Here is a 23,000-nt window from a genome sequence, read left to right on the forward strand (position 1 = left end):
TTTTCAAAGTGTTGGAAAATGACATGCTGTTGGTTTCCTCTCCTTTCACCTTCAATGTGGACCACGCTCCCACTGACCTGCAACTTGAGCTGATCCATCTTAGAGAACTATTCAAAACAATGCCACTGACGAGCTTCTATGAGTCTCTCGATGAACAAAGCTGTTCCAAAGATTAGAGTCATGCTCAGAAGATGTTTGTACTGTTTGGGTCAACTAGTCTGTTGTATGTGAAGACATTTTCAGTGATGAAACATAGTCTGTCAAGGCACAAATCTGTTCTCTATCACTGACTACTCACCTCTCAACAATCCTGAGCAGTTTCAGAAACTATACCTGCCTTCACTGCTCTAGTCAATGCCCATCAGAGACGTAACACCTCACAATGAGTAGTTTAAATGTAATGTTGAGCTCTCTCTCTCTTGTGTTTTTGTGCATAACTACCCGTTACCAAGAGTCCTGTCCGTGGTGCTGAATGCACAGTGTACTTCGCCTCCCATGTAGTTCATTTTAATAATAAATACCTACCACAAGGAGAACATGGTTTATTTCTGTGCATGTTAAAAAGTCAAATAAGTAGCATATCTGGACGTGATTTACAGTAGATATATCTGTCAGTCATACACATGTATAATCCTGTAATATGATTTTTTAAATGTATTTTTATTTAACGAGGCAAGTTAGTTAAGAACACATTGAAAATAACAATGACGGCCTAGGAACAGTGGGTTAACTGGCCTAGGAACAGTGGGTTAACTGGTCTAGGAACAGTGGGTTAACTGGCCTAGGAACAGTGGGTTAACTAGCCTAGGAACAGTGGGTTAACTGGCCTAGTCTGAACAGTGGGTTAACTGGCCTAGGAACAGTGGGTTAACTGGCCTAGGAACAGTGGGTTAACTGGCCTCAGGAACAGTGGGTTAACTGGTCAGGAACAGTGGGTTAACTGGTCTAGGAACAGTGGGTTAACTGGTCTAGGAACAGTGGGTTAACTGGCCTAGGAACAGTGGGTTAACTGGTCTAGGAACAGTGGGTTAACTGGCCTCAGATGAACAGTGGGTTAACTGGCCTCAGGAACAGTGGGTTAACTGGTCTAGGAACAGTGGGTTAACTGGTCTAGGAACAGTGGGTTAACTGGTCTAGGAACAGTGGGTTAACTGGTCTAGGAACAGTGGGTTAACTGGTCTAGGAACAGTGGGTTAACTGGTCTAGGAACAGTGGGTTAACTGGTCTAGGAACAGTGGGTTAACTGGTCTAGGAACAGTGGGTTAACTGGTCTAGGAACAGTGGGTTAACTGGTCTAGGAACAGTGGGTTAACTAGCCTAGGAACAGTGGGTTAACTGGCTCTAGGAACAGTGGGTTAACTGGCCTAGGAACAGTGGGTTAACTGGTCTGTGAACAGACATTTTGGATGAAACTAGCCTAGGAACAGTGGGTTAACTGGCCTAGGAACAGTGGGTTAACTGGTCAGGAACAGTGGGTTAACTGGTCTAGGAACAGTGGGTTAACTGGTCTAAATGGAACAGTGGGTTAACTGGTCTAGGAACAGTGGGTTAACTGGTCTAGGAACAGTGGGTTAACTGGTCTAGGAACAGTGGGTTAAAATAAATCTAGGAACAGTGGGTTAACTGGTGTTAAAAAAGGAATAAGTGGGTTAACTGGTCTAGGAACAGTGGGTTAACTGGCCTAGGAACAGTGGGTTAACTGGCCTAGGAAAATGTGGGTTAACTAGCCTAGTTAAGAACATTGGGTTAACTGAGCCTAGGAACAGTGGGTTAACTAGCCTAGGAACAGTGGGTTAACTGGCCTAGGAACAGTGGGTTAACTAGCCTAGGAACAACGGGTTAACTAGCCTAGGAACAGTGGGTTAACTAGCCTAGGAACAATGGGTTAACTAGCCTAGGAACAATGGGTTAACTAGCCTAAGAAACAATGGGTTAACTAGCCTAGGAACAATGGGTTAACTAGCCTAGGAACAATGGGTTAACTAGCCTAAGAAACAATGGGTTAACTAGCCTAGGAACAATGGGTTAACTAGCCTAGGAACAATGGGTTAACTAGCCTAGGAACAATGGGTTAACTAGACTAGGAACAGTGGGTTAACTAGACTAGGAACAATGGGTTAACTAGCCTAGGAACAATGGGTTAACTAGCCTAGGAACAATGGGTTAACTAGCCTAAGAAACAATGGGTTAACTAGCCTAGGAACAATGGGTTAACTAGCCTAGGAACAATGGGTTAACTAGACTAGGAACAGTGGGTTACCTAGCCTAGGAACAATGGGTTAACTAGACTAGGAACAGTGGGTTAACTAGCCTAGGAACAATGAGTTAACTAGCCTAGGAACAATGGGTTAACTAGCCTAGGAACAATGGGTTAACTAGCCTAGGAACAATGGGTTAACTAGACTAGGAACAGTGGGTTTAACTGCCTTGTTCAGGGGCAGAACAAAAGATTTGTACCATGTCAGCTCGGGGACTCGATCTTTCGGTTACTAGTCCATTCTCTAACCACTAGGCTTCCTGCCGCGCGATTCTGGGCAAAAATATATTCTAATGTGACCCTCCATGGAAAATAATTACCAGGCGTGCTATAGAACAACAGTGCATATTTCTATACTATAAAACATTTAACTATATACTAGAACATTTAAGTCTTAAGATTTTCAAGACCAATTTCGAGTCAAAGAACTGACAGGAAAACGTATTTTATTCAATGTTTTAATAAAAATGTGAAACATCAGAAAGACCAAAACAAAAAGGGGAAAACCACAAACTCAACGACAGAGTTGTTTTACCAAACGATTAAAGAAACGTATTACTGAGCATGTTGCTCACGGTCTTCAAAATATCTAGAAGATTAGTTAATGATTACTATTCCCAACAACGCTGTTCATGTAATCAGCCGGCCAATCAGCTGTGTTCTCTACCAACATGGCTCCCCACCATGGTGAAACCAGGCCCAGATAGAAACTCACTGGTCAAACACGGCCGCCTGGCTGTCATACCTGGGTACTACAGTCATGACAAGCCATTACAGAGTCATCAGAAAGACTCCACTAGCGCCACTGAAATCCAGTCCAAGATGGAGGCAGGGTAGTCAACTAAGACACGGTTTGTTGTAACGTCTGAGGCTGCAGGACCCTGATGCTGTCCAGTGTCAGGTAAGGAGCCGTTTGGCTGTGGAGTCGTCGTCAATGGGGGTTTCCTCAGTGGTGAGGGATTTTGTTTGGGCTCTGTGGTAGTGTGTTGGTACAGAGGGGTCAGAGGTACAACAGAGGGGTCTCAGTCGGTGGTAGTACGTCTGTACCAGAAGCGGGCCCTGAAGTCATCACTACAGGTCATGAACCCTGGGTTGGTGGGGGAGTGGACGATACAGCGGACGATGTTGTTGTGACCCAGGGACAGAAGGTTCTTCCTCTCTGCAGATCGGGAGTCCCAGCAGCATAGAGAGATGGTTCTCTCATCAGGCAGCAGAACATAGTCCTCTGTGTGGTTGAACACACCCTGGGTACGATGCATCTGGCGACCACTCAGACCAGCACCTGACGGGGGGAAGTCACACAGGGATAAGTTATGGACAAGAATGATTCCACATCAGAGTAACTTTGTCCTGACTCAAACAAAACACCACCCCAGACCTCTCTCTTTGTCCTGACTCAAACAAAACACCACCCCAGACCTCTCTTTGTCCTGACTCAACCAACACCACCCCAGACCTCTCTCTTTGTCCTGACTCAACCCACCCCAGACCTCCTCTCTCTTTGTCCTGACTCAACCCATCCACAGACCTCTCTCTTTGTACTGACTCAACCCACCCCAGACCTCCTCTCTCTTTGTCCTGACTCAACCCATCCCAGACCTCTCTTTGTCCTGACTCAACCCATCCCAAACCCCCCTTTGTCCTGACTCAACCCACACAGACCTCCTCTCTTTGTCCTGACTCAACCCACCCCAGACCTCCTCTCTTTGTCCTGACTCAACCCATCCCAGACCCCCTTTGTCCTGACTCAACCCACACAGACCTCCTCTCTCTTTGTACTGACTCAACCCACCCCAGACCTCCTCTCCCTTTGTCCTGACTCAACCCACCCCAGACCTCCTCTCCCTTTGTCCTGACTCAACCCACCCTAGACCTCCTCTCTTTGTCCTGACTCAACCCACCCCAGACCTCCTCTCTTTGTCCTGACTCAACCCACCCCAGACCTCCTCTCTTTGTCCTGACTCAACCCATCCCCAGACCACCTCTATTTGTCCTGACTCAACCCATCCCCAGACCTCCTCTATTTGTCCTGACTCAACCCATCCCCAGACCTCCCCTCTCTTTGTCCTGACTCAACCCATCCCCAGACCTCCTCTCTCTTTGTCCTGACTCAACCCACCCCAGACCTCCTCTCTTTGTCCTGACTCAACCCATCCCAGACCTCTCTCTTTGTCCTGACTCAACCCATCCCAGACCTCTCTCTTTGTCCTGACTCAACCCATCCCAGACCTCTCTTTGTCCTGACTCAACCCACCCCCAGACCTCCTCCCTTTGTCCTGACTCAACCCATCCCAGACCTCTCTCTTTGTCCTGACTCAACCCATCCCAGACCTCTCTTTGTCCTGACTCAACCCACCCCAGACCTCCTCTCTTTGTCCTGACTCAACCAACACCACCCCAGATAAATAAATAATGAAACATGTTCAATTTGGTTTAAATAATACAAAAACAAAGTGTTGGGGAAGAAAGTAATATGTGCCATGATAAAAAGCTAACGTTTCAGTTCCTTGCTCAGAACATGAGAACATATGAAAGTTGGTAGTTTCTTTTAACATGAGACTTCAATATTCCAAGGTAAGAGGTTTTAGGTTATAGTTAATATAGTATTTACAGGACAATTTCCCTCTATACCATTTGTATTTCATTAACCTTGGACTATTGGATGTTCTTATAGGCACTTTAGTATTGCCAGTGTAACAGTATAGCTTCCGTCCCCCTCCTCGCCCCTACCTGGGCTCGAACCAGGAACACAACGACAACAGCCACCATCGAAGCATCGTTACCCATGAAAAGCCGCGGCCCTTGCAGCGCAAGGGGAATAACTACTCCAAATCTAAAAGCGAGTGACGTTTGAAACAGTATTAGCGCACACCCAGCTAACTAACTAGCCATTTCACATTGGTTACACCGGCCATTAGGCTGATAGGCTTGAAGTCTTAAACAGCGCTGTGCTTGTGAAGAGCTGCTGGCGAAACGCACAAAAGTGCTGTTTGAATGAATGATTACGGGCCTGCTGCTGCTCAGTCAGACTGCTCTATCAAATCAGACTTTAATAACACACAGAAATACAAGCCTTTGGTCATTAATATGATTGAATCCGGAAACTATCATTTCGAAAACAAAACTTTTATTATTTCAGTGAAATACGGAAACGTTCGGTATTTTATCTAACGGGTGGCATCCCTAAGTCTAAATATATTTCTGTTACATTACACAACCTTCAATGTTATTTCATAATTACGTAAAATTCTGGCAAATTAGGTCGCAATGAGCCAGGCAGCACAAACTGTTGCATATACCCTGACTCTGCGTGCAATGAACGCAAGAGAAATGACAATTTCACCTGGTTGATATTGCCTGCTAAACTGGATTAGTAGTTAACTAGTGATTATGATTGATAAGATAAGTTTAATGCTAGCTAGCAATTTACCTTGGCGTCTACTACATTCGCGCAACAGGCAAGCTACTCGTGGAGTGCAGTGGTTAGAGCGTGGGACTAGTTAACTGTGCGGTTGCAAGACTGGAACCCTGAGCTGACAAGGTGAAAATCTGTCGTTCTGCCCTGAACAGGCAGTTAACCCACAGTTTCTAGGCCGTCAATGAAAATAAGAATATGTTCTTAACTGACTTGCCTCGTTAAATAACAGATAAAAATAAATAAAGATATATATTTAAAAAAAAAACAGAAATCGGCGCCCCAAAATACCGATTGTTATGAAAACTTGAAATCGTCCCTAATTAAATCGGCCATACCGATTATAATATAATATAATATGCCATTTAGCAGACGCTTTTATCCAAAGCGACTTACAGTCATGTGTGCATACATTCTACGTATGGGTGGTCCCGGGAATCGAACCCACTACCCTGGCGTTACAAGCGCCATGCTCTACCAACTGAGCTACAGAAGGACCAGTCGACACCACCCCAGAACACCTCAGCCCCTCTCCCTGTCTATTCCTCAATCACACTCATCTTAGGGGGAGATAGGTAAGGGTTTAAGGCTAGTGTCTGGGGGGGGAGGTGGGGGGGTTAAGGCTAGTGTCTGTGGTAAGGGGTTTGGGTAAGAGGTTACCTGTGTATTTGACCAGGGGGCGCCCAGTGGAGATCTCCCACAGTTTGGCGACAGAGTCTTTCCCGGTGGAGAGGACGTACTTGGAGTTCTTCGAGAAGACAGCGGAGCAGACCTCCGCCCCATCATGGGCCTTATCAAACGTCATCACACAGCGGTTAGACACGCCGTCCCACAGCTTGATACTGCCGTCCTTACTGCACGTCACATAGCTGGAGACAGAATGAGCAGAGGGTTAAGGTCATGGATCAGGGACTGAGCCAGTCTAGTGAACCCACCTGTTGACACTGTCAGGGTTAAGGTCATGGGTCAGGGACTGAGCCAGTCTAGTGAACCCACCTGTTGACACTGTCAGGGTTAAGGTCATGTGTTGGGGACCTAACGGCTGTGGCAGTTATATTCTGTCAGGGTTAAGGTCATGTGTTGGGGACCTAACGGCTGTGGCAGTTATATTCTGTCAGGGTTAAGGTCATGTGTTGGGGACCTAACGGCTGTGGCAGTTATATTCTGTCAGGGTTAAGGTCATGTGTTGGGGACCTAAGGGCTGTGGCAGTTATATTCTGTCAGGGTTAAGGTCATGTGTTGGGGACCTAAGGGCTGTGGCAGTTATATTCTGTCAGGGTTAAGGTCATGTGTTGGGGACCTCAGGGCTGTGGCAGTTATATTCTGTCAGGGTTAAGGTCATGTGTTGGGGACCTCAGGGCTGTGGCAGTTATATTCTGTCAGGGTTAAGGTCATGGGTCAGGGACCTTAGGGCTATGGCAGTTATATTCTGTCAGTATTAAGGTCATGTGTTGGGGACCTAAGGGCTGTGGCAGTTATATTCTGTCAGGGTTAAGGTCATGTGTTGGGGACCTAAGGGCTGTGGCAGTTATATTCTGTCAGGGTTAAGGTCATGTGTTGGGGACCTAAGGGCTGTGGCAGTTATATTCTGTCAGCTGGTTATTGTCAAGCAGAAGACTGCCAGTCTCACGGTAATTGACCATTAATGAACATAAACATGTTGATCATCTCCAGGCCTCCATTCAAGCTGATGATGCACCTTATAAACAGCTACATTTTCAAGTCTAATAAATCACCTGATTAAACACCATCACAATAAACTAATTTATTTATTTTAGGCAGGTCTAAAGAAACACTATATGAAGAAAATGTATTTCAGAAGAACAGAATATGAGTTGGCCAGCTATGTTATCTGGCTATAGACTGTAGACTAGTTCATTTATCAGACTAGATACTGTATGTTATCTGACTAGATACTGTATGTTATCTGGCTATAGACTGTAGACTTGTTCATTTATCAGACTAGATACTGTATGTTATCAGACTAGATACTGTATGTTATCTGGCTATAGACTGTAGACTAGTTCATTTATCAGACTAGATACTGTATGTTATCTGGCTATAGACTGTAGACCTGTTCATTTATCAGACTAGATACTGTATGTTATCTGGCTATAGACTGTAGACTAGTTCATTTATCAGACTAGATACTGTATGTTATCTGGCTAAAGACTGTAGACCTGTTCATTTATCAGACTAGATACTGTATGTTATCTGACTAGATACTGTATGTTATCTGACTAGATACTGTAGACCTGTTCATTTATCAGACTAGATACTGTATGTTATCTGGCTATAGACTGTAGACCTGTTCATTTATCAGACTAGATACTGTATGTTATCTGGCTATAGACTGTAGACTTGTTCATTTATCAGACTAGATACTGTATGTTATCTGACTAGATACTGTAGACCTGTTCATTTATCAGACTAGATACTGTATGTTATCTGGCTATAGACTGTAGACTAGTTCATTTATCAGACTAGATACTGTATGTTATCTGGCTATAGACTGTAGACCTGTTCATTTATCAGACTAGATACTGTATGTTATCTGGCTATAGACTGTAGACTTGTTCATTTATCAGACTAGATACTGTATGTTATCAGACTAGATACTGTATGTTATCTGGCTATAGACTGTAGACTAGTTCATTTATCAGACTAGATACTGTATGTTATCTGGCTATAGACTGTAGACTTGTTCATTTATCAGACTAGATACTGTATGTTATCAGACTAGATACTGTATGTTATCTGGCTATAGACTGTAGACTTGTTCATTTATCAGACTAGATACTGTATGTTATCAGACTAGATACTGTATGTTATCTGGCTATAGACTGTAGACTTGTTCATTTATCAGACTAGATACTGTATGTTATCTGGCTAAAGACTGTAGACCTGTTCATTTATCAGACTAGATACTGTATGTTATCTGACTAGATACTGTATGTTATCAGACTAGATACTGTATGTTATCTGGCTAAAGACTGTAGACCTGTTCATTTATCAGACTAGATACTGTATGTTATCAGACTAGATACTGTATGTTATCTGACTAGATACTGTATGTTATCAGACTAGATACTGTATGTTATCTGGCTATAGACTGTAGACTTGTTCATTTATCAGACTAGATACTGTATGTTATCTGGCTATAGACTGTAGACTTGTTCATTTATCAGACTAGATACTGTATGTTATCTGGCTATAGACTGTAGACTTGTTCATTTATCAGACTAGACACTGTATGTTATCTGGCTATAGACTGTAGACCTGTTCATTTATCAGACTAGATACTGTATGTTATCAGACTAGATACTGTAGACCTGTTCATTTATCAGACTAGATACCATATGTTATCTGACTATAGACTGTAGACTAGTTCATTTATCAAACTAGATAATGTATATTATCAGACTAGATACTGTAGACCTGTTCATTTATCAGACTAGATACCATATGTTATCTGGCTATAGACTGTAGACTAGTTCATTTATCAGACTAGATACTGTATGTTATCTGGCTATAGACTGTAGACTAGTTCATTTTTCAGACTAGATACTGTATGTTATCTGGCTATAGACTGTAGACCTGTTCATTTAGCAGACAAGATATTGCCATTATTTTATAGAATGAGAAAATTAAACTTAGCTGAATAAAAGAGGATATTTTTCCCCATTCCCGGGGCGAGTACTTATATGAAGTGGCTACGTTGAGCATAAAAGTGATGACTTGAAACTGGTCCTCAATGCTAGATTTAGACTTGCATGGTAACTTTAGTTGTGAATAATACGAACCTTAGAATGTCTTAGAAATCAAAAGATACACTACATGACCACAAGCATGTAGACTAGAGGTCGACTGATTATGATTTTTCAACGCAGATACCGATTTAAAATCGGCCGATTTTATTTATTTATTTGTAATAATGACAATTACAACAATACTGAATGAACACTTATTTTAACTTAATATAATACATCAATAAAATCAATTTAATCTCAAGTAAACAAAGAAACATGTTGAATTTGGTTTAAATAATGCAAAAACAAAGTGTTGGAGAAGTAAAAGTAGAATTTGTTCCATGTAAAATATGTGCCATATAAGTAGTTATTATAGGAAATGTAGGACTATTTCCCCCTATACCATTTGTGTTTCATTAACCTTTGGCTATTGGATGTTCTTATAGGCACTTTAGTATTGCCAGTGTAACAGTATAGCTTCCGTCCCTCTCCTCGCTCCTCCCTGAACTCGAACCAGCAACAACGACAATTAGCGCACGCTAACTTGCTAGCCATTTCACTTCGGTCACACGAGCCTCATCTCGGGAGTTGATAGGTTTGAAGTCATAAACAGCTCAATGCTTGACGCACAATGAAGAGCTGCTGGCAAAAACGCACGAAAGTGCTGTTTGAATGAATGTTTACGCGCCTGCTTCTGCCTACCACCGCTCAGTCAGATACTCAGATACTTGTATGCTCAGTCAGATTATATGCAACGCAGGACACGCTAGATAATATCATCAACCATGTGTAGTTAACTAGTGATTATGATTGTTTTTTTATAAGATAAGTTTAATGCTAGCTAGCAACTTAACTTGGCTTACTGCATTCGCCTAACAGCCAGTCTCCTTGTGGAGTGCAACGAGAGAGAGGCAGGTCGTTGTTGCGTTGGACTAGTTAACTGTAAGGTTGCAAGATTGGATCCCCCAAGCTGACAGGGTGAAAATCTGTCGTTCTGCCCCTGAACAAGGCAGTTAACACACTGTTCCTAGGGCGGAATTGAAAATAATAATGTGTTTTTAACTGACTTGCCTAGTTAAATAAAGATTAAATAAAGGTGTAAAAAATAATAATAAATAGGCAAAACGGCGCCCAAAAATACAGACTTCCGATCGTTATGAAAACTTGAAATCGGCCCTAATTAATCGGCCATACCGATTGTGATGTGGACACCTGCTCATCGAACATTTCATTTCAAAATCATGGGCATTAATATGGAGTTGGTCCCCCCCTTTGCTGCTATAACAGCCCCTAGTCTTCTGGGAAGTCATTAATATGGAGTTGGACCCCCCTTTGCTGCTATAACAGCCTCCACTATTCTGGGAAGGTTTTCCACTAGATGTTGGAACATTGCTGCGGGGACTTGCTTCCATCCAGCCACAAGAGTATTAGTGAGGTTGGGTACTGATGTTGGGTGATAAGGCCCGGCTCACAGTCGGCGTTCCAATTCATCAAAGATTTGATGGGGTTGAGGTCAGGGCTCTGTGCAGCGGGCCAGTCAAGTTCTTCCACACCACAGCCTCCCGAGTGGCGCAGCGGTCTATGGCACTGCATCACAGTGTTGAGGTGTCAAGACAGACTGGGGTTTGATCCCAGGCTGTCACAGCCGGCCATGACCGGGAATCCTATAGGACGGTGCACAATTGGCCCAGTGTCGTTCGGGTGTGGCCAGGGGGCTTTCTTTGGCTCATTGCGCTTTAGCGACTCCTTGTGGCGGGCCGGGAACCTGCAAGCTGGCTTCAGTCGTCAATTGAACGGCGTTTCCTCCCAACACATTGATGCAGTTGGCTTAAGTGTTAAGAAGCGTGGTTTGGCAGGTTGTTTCGAGGGACACATAACTCGACCTTTGCCTCTCCCAAGCCCGTTGGGGAGGTGTAGCGATGAGCCAAGTGAATATAATAATAATAATAATAATAATAATAATAATAATATATAATATAATAATATATCACCAAATTAGGGATAAAAAGGATAACGGTTTTTCTAATTATAAATGATCATCCACACCGATTGACAAACCATTTCTGTATGGACCTCGCTTTGTGCACGGGGGCATTGTCATGCTGAAACAGGAAAGGGCCTTCCCCAAACCCAGATCTCTCTTCACGAGAACTAAGGGGCCTAGCAAGAATCATTAAAAAAAAACCAACCCGAGACCATTATTCCTCCTCCGCCACACTTCACAGTTGGCACTATGCATTGGGGCAGGTCGCTTCTCCTGGCATCCGCCAAACCCACATGTATCCGTCGGACTTCCAGATGGTGAAGCGTGATTCATCACCTCAGAGAAAGCGTTTCCACTGCTCCAGGGTCCAAAGGCAGCGAGCTTTACACAGCTCCAGCCAACGCTTGGCATTGCGTGTGGTGATCTTAGGCTTGTGTGTGGCTGCATGGAAAACCATTTCATGAAGGTCCCGACGAACAGTGCTTGTGCTGACATTGCTTCCAGGGGCAGTAGTGAGTTTTGCAACCGAGGACAGTCACACCCGAGGACAGTCACACTCGAGGACAGTCACACCCGAGGACAGTCACACCCGAGGGCAGTCACACCCGAGGGCAGTCACACCCGAGGGCAGTCACACCCGAGGGCAGTCACACCCGAGGGCAGTCACACCCGAGGGCAGTCACACCCGAGGGCAGTCACACCCGAGGGCAGTCACACCCGAGGACAGTCACACTCGAGGGCAGTCACACCCGAGGGCAGTCACACTCGAGGGCAGTCACACCCGAGGGCAGTCACACTCGAGGGCAGTCACACTCGAGGGCAGTCACACCCGAGGGCAGTCACACTCGAGGGCAGTCACACCCGAGGACAGTCACACCCGAGGACAGTCACACCCGAGGACAGTCACACCCGAGGACAGTCACACTCGAGGACAGTAGTCCCGTTCTGTGAGCTTGTGTGGCCTACCACTTCGCGGCTGAGCCATTGTTGCTCCTCGACATTTCTGCTTCCACATTGAAAGTCACTGAGCTCTTCAGTAAGGCCATTCTACTGCCAATGCTTGTCTATGGAGATGGCATTGCTGTGTGCTCGGTTGTATATACCTGTCAGCCACGGCTGTGGCTGAAATAGCAGAATCCACTAACTTGAAGAGGGACCCACATACACCTGTAAATATAGTGTAGTGGGCTGAATGAGGATTTGACAAAGTCACTAAAAAGGCTTGTGCTCTGTTCCCCAGGCTGCACACGCTGTTCTCTCATCAAGTGATCATATTTTCACTATTCAGACTATTCTCAGTTTAAATCTGGTCTTTGATAACATGTTCAATGTTTATGAACCGGACAGGAAGACCTGTGTGTTGTCCTTGTTAATGAAGACAGAAGAGCGCCAACTTCTTAATCATAGCCTCAATTTTGTTCCGCACATTGAATATAGTTGTGGAGAGTCCCTGTAATCCTAGATTCAGATCATTCAGGTGAGAAAAAACATCACCCAGACAGGCCAGTCGTGTGAGAAACAACATCACCCAGATAGGCCAGTCGTGTGAGAAACAACATCACCCAGACAGACCAGTCGTGTGAGAAACAACATCACCCAGACAGACCAGTCGTGTGAGAAACAACATCACCCAGACAGACCAGTCGTGTGAGAAACAACATTACCCAGACAGGCCAGTCGTGTGAGAAACTCATCATCATCAAGCGGTCAGACAAGTGAACATGATGGTCAGTGAAGAAAACTTTAAACTCGTCTCTCAATTAAAATACGTGTCAATACTTTGCCCCTTGATAACCAGCACACTTCTGTATGTTGTAAAAGCGTTACATGGTCACTGCCTATATCATTGCATAACGCAGAAAATACACAATGTTTCAGGGGCCAAAACATCTTTCTAGCTGTCAGGCATTTCCTTGGCAGCAAGAGCCTCTCGGTAGATGCTGCAGTGTACCCAAGAGCCTCTAGGTGGCTGCTGCAGTCTACCCAAGAGCCTCTAGGTGTATGCTGCAGTGTACCCAAGAGCCTCTCGGTGGATGCTGCAGTGACCCAAGAGCTTCTCGGTGGATGCTGCAGTGTACCCAAGAGCCTCTCGGTGGATGCTGCAGTGACCCAAGAGCTTCTCGGTGGATGCTGCAGTGACCCAAGAGCCTCTCGGTGGATGCTGCAGTGTACCCAAGAGCCTCTCGGTGGATGCTGCAGTGTACCCAAGAGCCTCTCGGTGGATGCTGCAGTGTACCCAAGAGCCTCTCGGTGGATGCTGCAGTGTACCCAAGAGCCTCTAGGTGGATGCTGCAGTGTACCCAAGAGCCTCTAGGTAGATGCTGCAGTGTACCCAAGGGCCTCTCGGTGGATGCTGCAGTGTACCCAAGAGCCTCTAGGTGGATGCTGCAGTGTACCCAAGAGCCTCTCGGTGGATGCTGCAGTGTACCCAAGAGCTTCTCGGTGGATGCTGCAGTCTACCCAAGGGCCTCTCGGTGGATGCTGCAGTGTACCCAAGAGCCTCTCGGTGGATGCTGCAGTGTACCCAAGAGCCTCTCGGTGGATGCTGCAGTGTACCCAAGAGCCTCTCGGTGGATGCTGCAGTGTACCCAAGAGCCTCTCGGTGGATGCTGCAGTGTACCCAAGAGCCTCTCGGTGGATGCTGCAGTGTACCCAAGAGCCTCTCGGTGGATGCTGCAGTGTACCCAAGAGCCTCTAGGTGTATGCTGCAGTGTACCCAAGAGCCTCTAGGTGGATGCTGCAGTGTACCCAAGAGCCTCTCGGTGGATGCTGCAGTGTACCCAAGAGCTTCTCGGTGGATGCTGCAGTGGACCCAAGAGCCTCTAGGTGGATGCTGCAGTGTACCCAAGAGCCTCTCGGTGGATGCTGCAGTGTACCCAAGAGCTTCTCGGTGGATGCTGCAGTGACCCAAGAGCTTCTCGGTGGATGCTGCAGTGACCCAAGAGCCTCTCGGTGGATGCTGCAGTGACCCAAGAGCCTCTCGGTGGATGCTGCAGTGTACCCAAGAGCCTCTAGCTTGATGCTGCAGTGTACCCAAGAGCCTCTCGGTGGATGCTGCAGTGTACCCAAGAGCCTCTAGGTGGATGCTGCAGTGACCCAAGAGCCTCTCGGTGGATGCTGCAGTGACCCAAGAGCTTCTCGGTGGATGCTGCAGTGTACCCAAGTGGAATCGGGAGCAACTGCTTGCATGCACGTTACCACTCCACTAGGTCTTCCTGTCATGGCTTTTGCGCCATCTGTACAGATACTAACACATCTTGACCACCAAAGTCCATTTGATGTCAAAGCTGTCCAATACTTAAAAATAAAAAAATGTTATATCCTCGCTTGTTGTCCTGGTGTCAAGAGGATGTCTTCTTCATCCAGCTGTAACACGTATAATTCACTGGCTTGTATGCGAAGCAGTAATTGTTTCAAACATCTCCTACCATGTCACTGATGCATCATGAAATAGTGTTGTTTGATGAAGACATAGTCTGTATAGTTTATTTGGGCCTTTTCCCCCAGCATTGCCCCAGCTATATCCTCAGCAGCAGGAAGAATGATATCCTCCACAATAGTATGGGTCTTGCCTGTCTGAGCCATATCCACAATAGTATGGGTCATGCCTGTCTGAGCCATATCCACAATAGTATGGGTCTTGCCTGTCTGAGCCATATCCACAATAGTATGGGTCTTGCCTGTCTGAGCCATATCCACAATAGTATGGGTCTTGCCTGTCCGAGCCATATCCACAATAGTATGGGTCTTGCCTGTCTGAGCCATATCCACAATAGTATGGGTCTTGCCTGTCCTAGCCTTATCCACAATATTATGGGTCTTGCCTGTCTTAGCCATATCCACAATATTATGGGTCTTGCCTGTCCTAGCCATATCCACAATAGTATGGGTCTTGCCTGTCCTAGCCATATCCACAATATTATGGGTCTTGCCTGTCTGAGCCATATCCACAATATTATGGGTCTTGCCTGTCTGAGCCATATCCACAATAGTATGGGTCTTGCCTGTCTGAGCCATATCCACAATATTATGAGTCTTGCCTGTCCTAGCCATATCCACAATAGTATGGGTCTTGCCTGTCCGAGCCATATCCACAATATTATGAGTCTTGCCTGTCCTAGCCATATCCACAATAGTATGGGTCTTGCCTGTCCGAGCCATATCCACAATAGTATGGGTCTTGCCTGTCTTAGCCATATCCACAATAGTATGGGTCTTGCCTGTCTTAGCCATATCCACAATAGTATGGGTCTTGCCTGTCTTAGCCATATCCACAATAGTATGGGTCTTGCCTGTCTTAGCCATATCCACAATAGTATGGGTCTTGCCTGTCTTAGCCATATCCACAATAGTATGGGTCTTGCCTGTCTTAGCCATATCCACAATAGTATGGGTCTTGCCTGTCTTAGCCATATCCACAATAGTATGGGTCTTGCCTGTCCTAGCCTTATCCACAATAGTATGGGTCTTGCCTGTCTTAGCCTTATCCACAATAGTATGGGTCTTGCCTGTCTTAGCCTTATCCACAATAGTATGGGTCTTGCCTGTCTTAGCCTTATCCACAATAGTATGGGTCTTGCCTGTCTTAGCCATATCCACAATAGTATGGGTCTTGCCTGTCTTAGCCACTCGGTAGCTCACCGTATAAGATGCTTCTAGCCCCTTCTTAATGGTATCTGTTGCTTTTATACATGTCTTACTACTCAAAAATCATACTTATTCACATTCGAAAAACTCCAGTGGCTTGTTCTTCAAGTTGTCATGTTTCTTTTCTAAATGTCTGTGCAAGAGTGAAGGTTTCCTGTGAGAGAGTAACGGTTAATGTGACTGGATGAGTAACGGTTAATGTGATTGGATGAGTAACGGTTAATGTGATTGGATGAGTAACGGTTAATGTGATTGGATGAGTAACGGTTAATGTGATTGGATGAGTAACGGTTAATGTGATTGGATGAGTAACGGTTAATGTGATTGGATGAGTAACGGTTAATGTGACTGGATGAGTAACGGTTAATGTGACTGGATGAGTAACGGTTAATGTGACTGGATGAGTAACGGTTAATGTGACTGGATGAGTAACGGTTAATGTGACTGGATGAGTAACGGTTAATGTGACTGGATGAGTAACGGTTAATGTGACTGGATGAGTAACGGTTAATGTGACTGGATGAGTAACGGTTAATGTGACTGGATGAGTAACGGTTAATGTGACTGGATGAGTAACGGTTAATGTGACTGGATGAGTAACGGTTAATGTGATTGGATGAGTAACGGTTAATGTGACTGGATGAGTAACGGTTAATGTGATTGGATGAGTAACGGTTAATGTGACTGGATGAGTAACGGTTAATGTGACTGGATGAGTGTTAATGTGACTGGATGAGTAACGGTTAATGTGACTGGATGAGTAACGGTTAATGTGATTGGATGAGTAACGGTTAATGTGATTGGATGAGTAACGGTTAATGTGATTGGATGAGTAACGGTTAATGTGATTGGATGAGTACGGTTAATGTGACTGGATGAGTAACGGTTAATGTGACTGGATGAGTAACGGTTAATGTGACTGGATGAGTAATGGTTAATGTGACTGGATGAGTACGCGGTTAATGTGACTGGATGAGTAACGGTTAATGTGACTGGATGAGTAACGGTTAATGTGACTGGATGAGTAACGGTTAATGTGACTGGATGAGTAACGGTTAATGTGATTGGATGAGTAACGGTTAATGTGACTGGATGAGTGTTAATGTGACTGGATGAGTAACGGTTAATGTGACTGGATGAGTAACGGTTAATGTGATTGGATGAGTAACGGTTAATGTGACTGGATGAGTAACGGTTAATGTGACTGGATGAGTAACGGTTAATGTGACTGGATGAGTAACGGTTAATGTGATTGGATGAGTAACGGTTAATGTGATTGGATGAGTAACGGTTAATGTGATTGGATGAGTAACGGTTAATGTGATTGGATGAGTAACGGTTAATGTGATTGGATGTTAATTATTTAACTAGGTTACCTGTTTTTGACATTGTGTTGTTGAACACGCTGAACACTGGATGGTTTAACTGTATTTTTGGCAGTGAAACGAAGTTACTCAGGCGAGAAAAAAACCTCACCCAGATGTATAGCCCCGTTGGAAAATATCAATGGACTTTTTGAACACGTGAAGAAAAATATTTTTTTTTAAAAAGGAGGAAAAAAAAAGTGAATGACATTTTTATTCGGCGTACCCACGACAGCATTGCACCCAGTTTGGGAATACCTGATCTAGAGGGTTAGAGGTCAGGGGTTACCTGTTAGCATTAGGGTTGTAGTTGACTCCACTGATGGTGTCAGTATGCTGGTCTAGAGGGTTAGAGGTCAGGGGTTACCTGTTAGCATTAGGGTTGTAGTTGACTCCACTGATGGTGTCAGTATGCTGATCTAGAGGGTTAGAGGTCAGGGGTTACCTGTTAGCATTAGGGTTGTAGTTGACTCCACTGATGGTGTCAGTATGCTGATCTAGAGGGTTAGAGGTCAGGGGTTACCTGTTAGCATTAGGGTTGTAGTTGACTCCACTGATGGTGTCAGTATGCTGGTCTAGAGGGTTAGAGGTCAGGGGTTACCTGTTAGCATTAGGGTTGTAGTTGACTCCACTGATGGTGTCATTATGCTGGTCTAGAGGGTTAGAGGTCAGGGTTACCTGTTAGCATTAGGGTTGTAGTTGACTCCACTGATGGTGTCAGTATGCTGGTCTAGAGGGTTAGAGGTCAGGGTTACCTGTTAGCATTAGGGTTGTAGTTGACTCCACTGATGGTGTCAGTATGCTGGTCTAGAGGGTTAGAGGTCAGGGGTTACCTGTTAGCATTAGGGTTGTAGTTGACTCCACTGATGGTGTCAGTATGCTGGTCTAGAGGGTTAGAGGTCAGGGGTTACCTGTTAGCATTAGGGTTGTAGTTGACTCCACTGATGGTGTCAGTATGCTGGTCTAGAGGGTTAGAGGTCAGGGGTTACCTGTTAGCATTAGGGTTGTAGTTGACTCCACTGATGGTGTCAGTATGCTGGTCTAGAGGGTTAGAGGTCAGGGGTTACCTGTTAGCATTAGGGTTGTAGTTGACTCCACTGATGGTGTCAGTATGCTGGTCTAGAGGGTTAGAGGTCAGGGGTTACCTGTTAGCATTAGGGTTGTAGTTGACTCCACTGATGGTGTCAGTATGCTGGTCTAGAGGGTTGCAGGAGACGAAGCATTGGAAGGTGTTAACGTCGTAGAGGCGGAGGGTCGGGTGCTGTGTCCCCACCAAAAGGAAGTCACCTGACGGGTGGAAGGAGATGGCACGCAGCATCTCTGCTTCCTGTGGGGAGCAGACACAGAGACACACTACTGTTAGTATATCTAATCCAGGGTTGCTAACTGCTGGGCTCAAAAAGGTGACAATTACATTCTTTTCAGAGGAGAATTGTCACAATACCAACATTTTACTAACTATGTGATAAAAAGCCAATTCTCACCAAGTAGTAATATGATACCACAGGTTTGCCCCGCCAGGCCAGCACGCCTGTTCCCGTTTTCTATAGGTTCTGCCCAAATCCCTGATATCTCTACTCAACACAACTTCCTGTTTTCTAATGGTTCTGCACCCCCCCAGCTCCCATCACTGTCTACACAAACAGACAATCTGAGAGGAGAACGTTGTTACCTTTACCCGTCCAAAGGCCCCGCCTCTGTTGCTACCCGTCCAAAGGCCCCGCCTCTGTTGCTACCCGTCCAAAGGCCCCGCCTCTGTTGCTACCCGTCCAAAGGCCCCGCCTCTGTTGCTACCCGTCCAAAGGCCCCGCCTCTGTTGCTACCCGTCCAAAGGCCCCGCCTCTGTTGCTACCCGTCCAAAGGCCCCGCCTCTGTTGCTACCCGTCCAAAGGCCCCGCCTCTGTTGCTACCCGTCCAAAGGCCCCGCCTCTGTTGCTACCCGTCCAAAGGCCCCGCCTCTGTTGCTACCCGTCCAAAGGCCCCGCCTCTGTTGCTACCCGTCCAAAGGCCCCGCCTCTGTTGCTACCCGTCCAAAGGCCCCGCCTCTGTTGCTACCCGTCCAAAGGCCCCGCCTCTGTTGCTACCCGTCCAAAGGCCCCGCCTCTGTTGCTACCCGTCCAAAGGCCCCGCCTCTGTTGCTACCCGTCCAAAGGCCCCGCCTCTGTTGCTACCCGTCCAAAGGCCCCGCCTCTGTTGCTACCCGTCCAAAGGCCCCGCCTCTGTTGCTACCCGTCCAAAGGCCCCGCCTCTGTTGCTACCCGTCCAAAGGCCCCGCCTCTGTTGCTACCCGTCCAAAGGCCCCGCCTCTGTTGCTACCCGTCCAAAGGCCCCGCCTCTGTTGCTACCCGTCCAAAGGCCCCGCCTCTGTTGCTACCCGTCCAAAGGCCCCGCCTCTGTTGCTACCCGTCCAAAGGCCCCGCCTCTGTTGCTACCCGTCCAAAGGCCCCGCCTCTGTTGCTACCCGTCCAAAGGCCCCGCCTCTGTTGCTACCCGTCCAAAGGCCCCGCCTCTGTTGCTACCCGTCCAAAGGCCCCGCCTCTGTTGCTACCCGTCCAAAGGCCCCGCCTCTGTTGCTACCCGTCCAAAGGCCCCGCCTCTGTTGCTACCCGTCCAAAGGCCCCGCCTCTGTTGCTACCCGTCCAAAGGCCCCGCCTCTGTTGCTACCCGTCCAAAGGCCCCGCCTCTGTTGCTACCCGTCCAAAGGCCCCGCCTCTGTTGCTACCCGTCCAAAGGCCCCGCCTCTGTTGCTACCCGTCCAAAGGCCCCGCCTCTGTTGCTACCCGTCCAAAGGCCCCGCCTCTGTTGTTACCTGTACATGTTTGAAGGCTCTCTTGGCAGAGGGCTTGGAGTAGTCAAACAGTTTGAGGGTGTAGTCACGTGACCCAGACGCCAGGATCTGTTCCGTGGGGTGGAATGCCAGACACGTGACCTCATCCACGTGGTCGTACAGTGTTCTGATCACAGGGTGGTTCTCCATGTTCTGCTGGGCTGTCTCATTCATCATCACCTAGAACACACAGGAACATTAATGTTCTGATCACCTAGGTCTTATTACAGCACACCGTTCTTATTAGACAAATACAGGTAGGTCTCTATCATAGTGTTGCATGGTATACCAAAACTTCTGTACCCTCCTGCGATACAAAAAACAAAGTTTCGGTGCTAGAATTTGTTACATTCGGTCTGTCAAATGTCTCGAGAGGCTCAAGTCTGTCTATCAGAGCAGCCCCTTTATAAAACGAAGCGCAGAGCCTGCTCCACTTCCTCATTCATCACCATCTGTCTGGCTACATTATCTCCCCACTCATGTTGTACACAAGTTGACCTACTTGAATAATGCAACATGGCAGGTAAATATGTTCAAACTGTTTGCAAAACAATGTCCATACAGGCTACACCACTTTACAATTCAAGACCACTATGTCAGCCCCCTGTCTCACCTCTATGGGCATGGCACTCTTGGCCAGCATACGTTCTGTGTCCAAGACTTTGATGGAGGCGTCTGCGGAGCCCGTAGCAATGAGCTGCCCGTCCCGGCTGTAGGTGGCCACGCGACAGGGACCCTTATGAGACGTCACGTAACAAGTCTCGTACTCAGACGCCTCGGGGGACATGGACTGGACATCAGCGTCAAACTCCAGGTCGATGCCAACGCCTGGTGCCACTGTGTCAGACCGCCCGATGGCATACTGCACCGCACTGTCATCATTCTCCATGCCTGGAGAGAGGAGGTTGGATGGAGAGATACAGTTTTACAACCGATCAAACTGCAGACATTGAGCCATCTTGTGCACCACAGTCATCATTCTCCTTGCCTGGGGGTGAATGGAGCAATACAGTTGATTAAAACAGTGACACAACACTACAGACATTTAGCTAGCAAACTACACTGTCGCCATTCGCTATGTCTTGGGAGGACGGGATGGATGAATCAGTGGATCAGTATAGTTCCAAAACACTGCAGACATGTAGTTAGTATTCTCCTACCAGCTAGTCCACTACCCACTACCCACTCACCTATCTTGGCCAGCTGCATGAGGTTCTCAGAGGGCGACACGACGCTCTGTGGCTTCACCTCCGTGATGAGGTTGTTGGCGATGTTGGTGTAACCGTCATACAGCAACTGGCTGATGATCAGCCGGTACAGGTGCTGTCGGTCCCGTAGCGTCGGTTTGGGACGGTACATCTCCGCTCAGGCTTCTTCAACGAACTTGGCTGATCAAAACATGGTCATCATTATTTGCTACAAATCAAAAACGTTTTTATTATGGACTTTTAACTTCTATAACTTCAACTAGCTAGCAAAGAAAGCTCAACTATCATGCGAATACTATGGAAGCCCACTGGCTGCTTAAGTGACTAACGTTAGCATACCAACGGGACCTACAATGTAAGATTAGCTGCTGTAGCTAGCTAGCTACGACAAAAACCATTCGTAACATTCACATTACAAACATAAATCGTAGACCGTACAAACTGTTAACAAGCACCTTATGTTTGCAATAATAACCAACCGAGTTTAGGGAAGTAAAATCAAATAACGTTAAATGAAAATGCATTGATTGAACTTATCTACTGCTAGCTAGCTAGCCCAACATTGTGCAAGCAACGACTGCACCAAACGGGTTAAAAACTTGGTTTAATTGGTTGCGATCATGTATAACACAACAATAATATCAAGAAAATGTATCAACCTTAAAGAAACGTTAGCTACATACATAAAACCTTTCAAATGTTGCAAAAATACCTTTGCCTTGGTTCAAGGGACGCTTGGGGTTACAAAGCATGCGCTGCGTAACTGCGTCACTTGCATCACGTATCACATCTTTGCGTCGGTACGTAACGGGGCGTGGGTTTTGACCATAGAAATTACAATGAATAGAACGTATTAGAAGCTCTTACCCTGGCTGGTAAACAAACGGGTACACTCAAAATGGCTGCCTGGTAATGTGTTGCAATCATTTCCATGGTATGGTTTGGAATGTTCTATCAACTGATGTTGGATTTACCTGGTAATGTAGAATGTTCATTCAAAGGATGCTAACTGATGGCTCATGCAATTACATTTTTGTTTTATTTAATATAAATTGTGTTAACTCAACAAATCACACAGCACAGATTGAAGGGTGCAATTCCGGCTTTTACTTTCTGGCATGGGTACACTCAAAATGGCTGCCAGTCCACCCATTATGCCATCACTGACTTGAATGGAGATGGCCTTTCTATTCATTCTTATTTCTGTTTTGCTGTGCTCCAAACAACTGGCAACTAAAAAAAAAAACATCAGCCATTCATCAGCCATTCATCAGCCATTCATCAGCCATTCATCAACCATTCATCAACCATTCATCAGCCATTCATCAGCCATTCATCAGCCATTCATCAGCCATTCATCAACCATTCATCAGCCATCCATCAGCCATTCATCAGCCATTCATCAGCCATTTATCAACCATTCATCAGCCATTCATCAACCATTCATCAGCCATTCATCAGCCATTCATCAGCCATTCAACCATCAACCATTCATCAACCATTCATCAGCCATTCATCAGCCATTCATCAGCCATTCATCAGCCATTCA

The 23,000-nt window shown here is 46.1% G+C and overlaps 1 protein-coding gene and 2 long non-coding RNA genes across 6 annotated transcripts; 1 reads left to right on the forward strand and 2 right to left on the reverse strand.

Annotated features, from left to right (window-relative positions):
* Positions 1 to 2,686: 2,686 nt before the first annotated feature.
* On the reverse strand, positions 2,687 to 22,306 carry cstf1 (cleavage stimulation factor, 3' pre-RNA, subunit 1). Of its 2 annotated transcripts, none has more exons than XM_052509585.1 (7): positions 22,164 to 22,306; positions 21,434 to 21,631; positions 20,857 to 21,134; positions 20,226 to 20,423; positions 18,562 to 18,743; positions 6,333 to 6,541; positions 2,687 to 3,539 (listed from the first exon to the last, which is right to left on the reverse strand). In XM_052509585.1, exons 2-7 carry the CDS (start codon positions 21,600 to 21,602, stop codon positions 3,280 to 3,282), a joined length of 1,296 nt encoding a protein of 431 aa, XP_052365545.1. In that variant the 5' UTR covers positions 21,603 to 21,631; positions 22,164 to 22,306; the 3' UTR covers positions 2,687 to 3,279. The 2 variants fall into 2 exon arrangements, with proteins under 2 accessions (XP_052365545.1, XP_052365546.1); XM_052509586.1 differs by lacking the exon at positions 22,164 to 22,306 and adding an exon at positions 22,135 to 22,159.
* Positions 6,585 to 7,422, forward strand: LOC118378830 (uncharacterized). Of its 3 annotated transcripts, none has more exons than XR_008119231.1 (3): positions 6,585 to 6,630; positions 6,851 to 6,956; positions 7,116 to 7,422. It is a non-coding gene; the product is annotated as an uncharacterized LOC118378830 (long non-coding RNA). The 3 variants fall into 3 exon arrangements; XR_008119229.1 differs by having other exon boundaries at positions 6,616 to 6,630; positions 6,798 to 6,956; XR_008119230.1 differs by lacking the exon at positions 6,585 to 6,630 and adding an exon at positions 6,646 to 6,691.
* Positions 7,118 to 8,913, reverse strand: LOC127924913 (uncharacterized). The gene is made up of 3 exons (XR_008119232.1): positions 8,899 to 8,913; positions 7,372 to 8,576; positions 7,118 to 7,267 (listed from the first exon to the last, which is right to left on the reverse strand). It is a non-coding gene; the product is annotated as an uncharacterized LOC127924913 (long non-coding RNA).
* Positions 22,307 to 23,000: the final 694 nt, after the last annotated feature.

This window comes from Oncorhynchus keta, unplaced genomic scaffold (genome assembly GCF_023373465.1).
Source record: "Oncorhynchus keta strain PuntledgeMale-10-30-2019 unplaced genomic scaffold, Oket_V2 Un_contig_473_pilon_pilon, whole genome shotgun sequence".
NCBI classification, from domain to species: domain Eukaryota; kingdom Metazoa; phylum Chordata; class Actinopteri; order Salmoniformes; family Salmonidae; genus Oncorhynchus; species Oncorhynchus keta.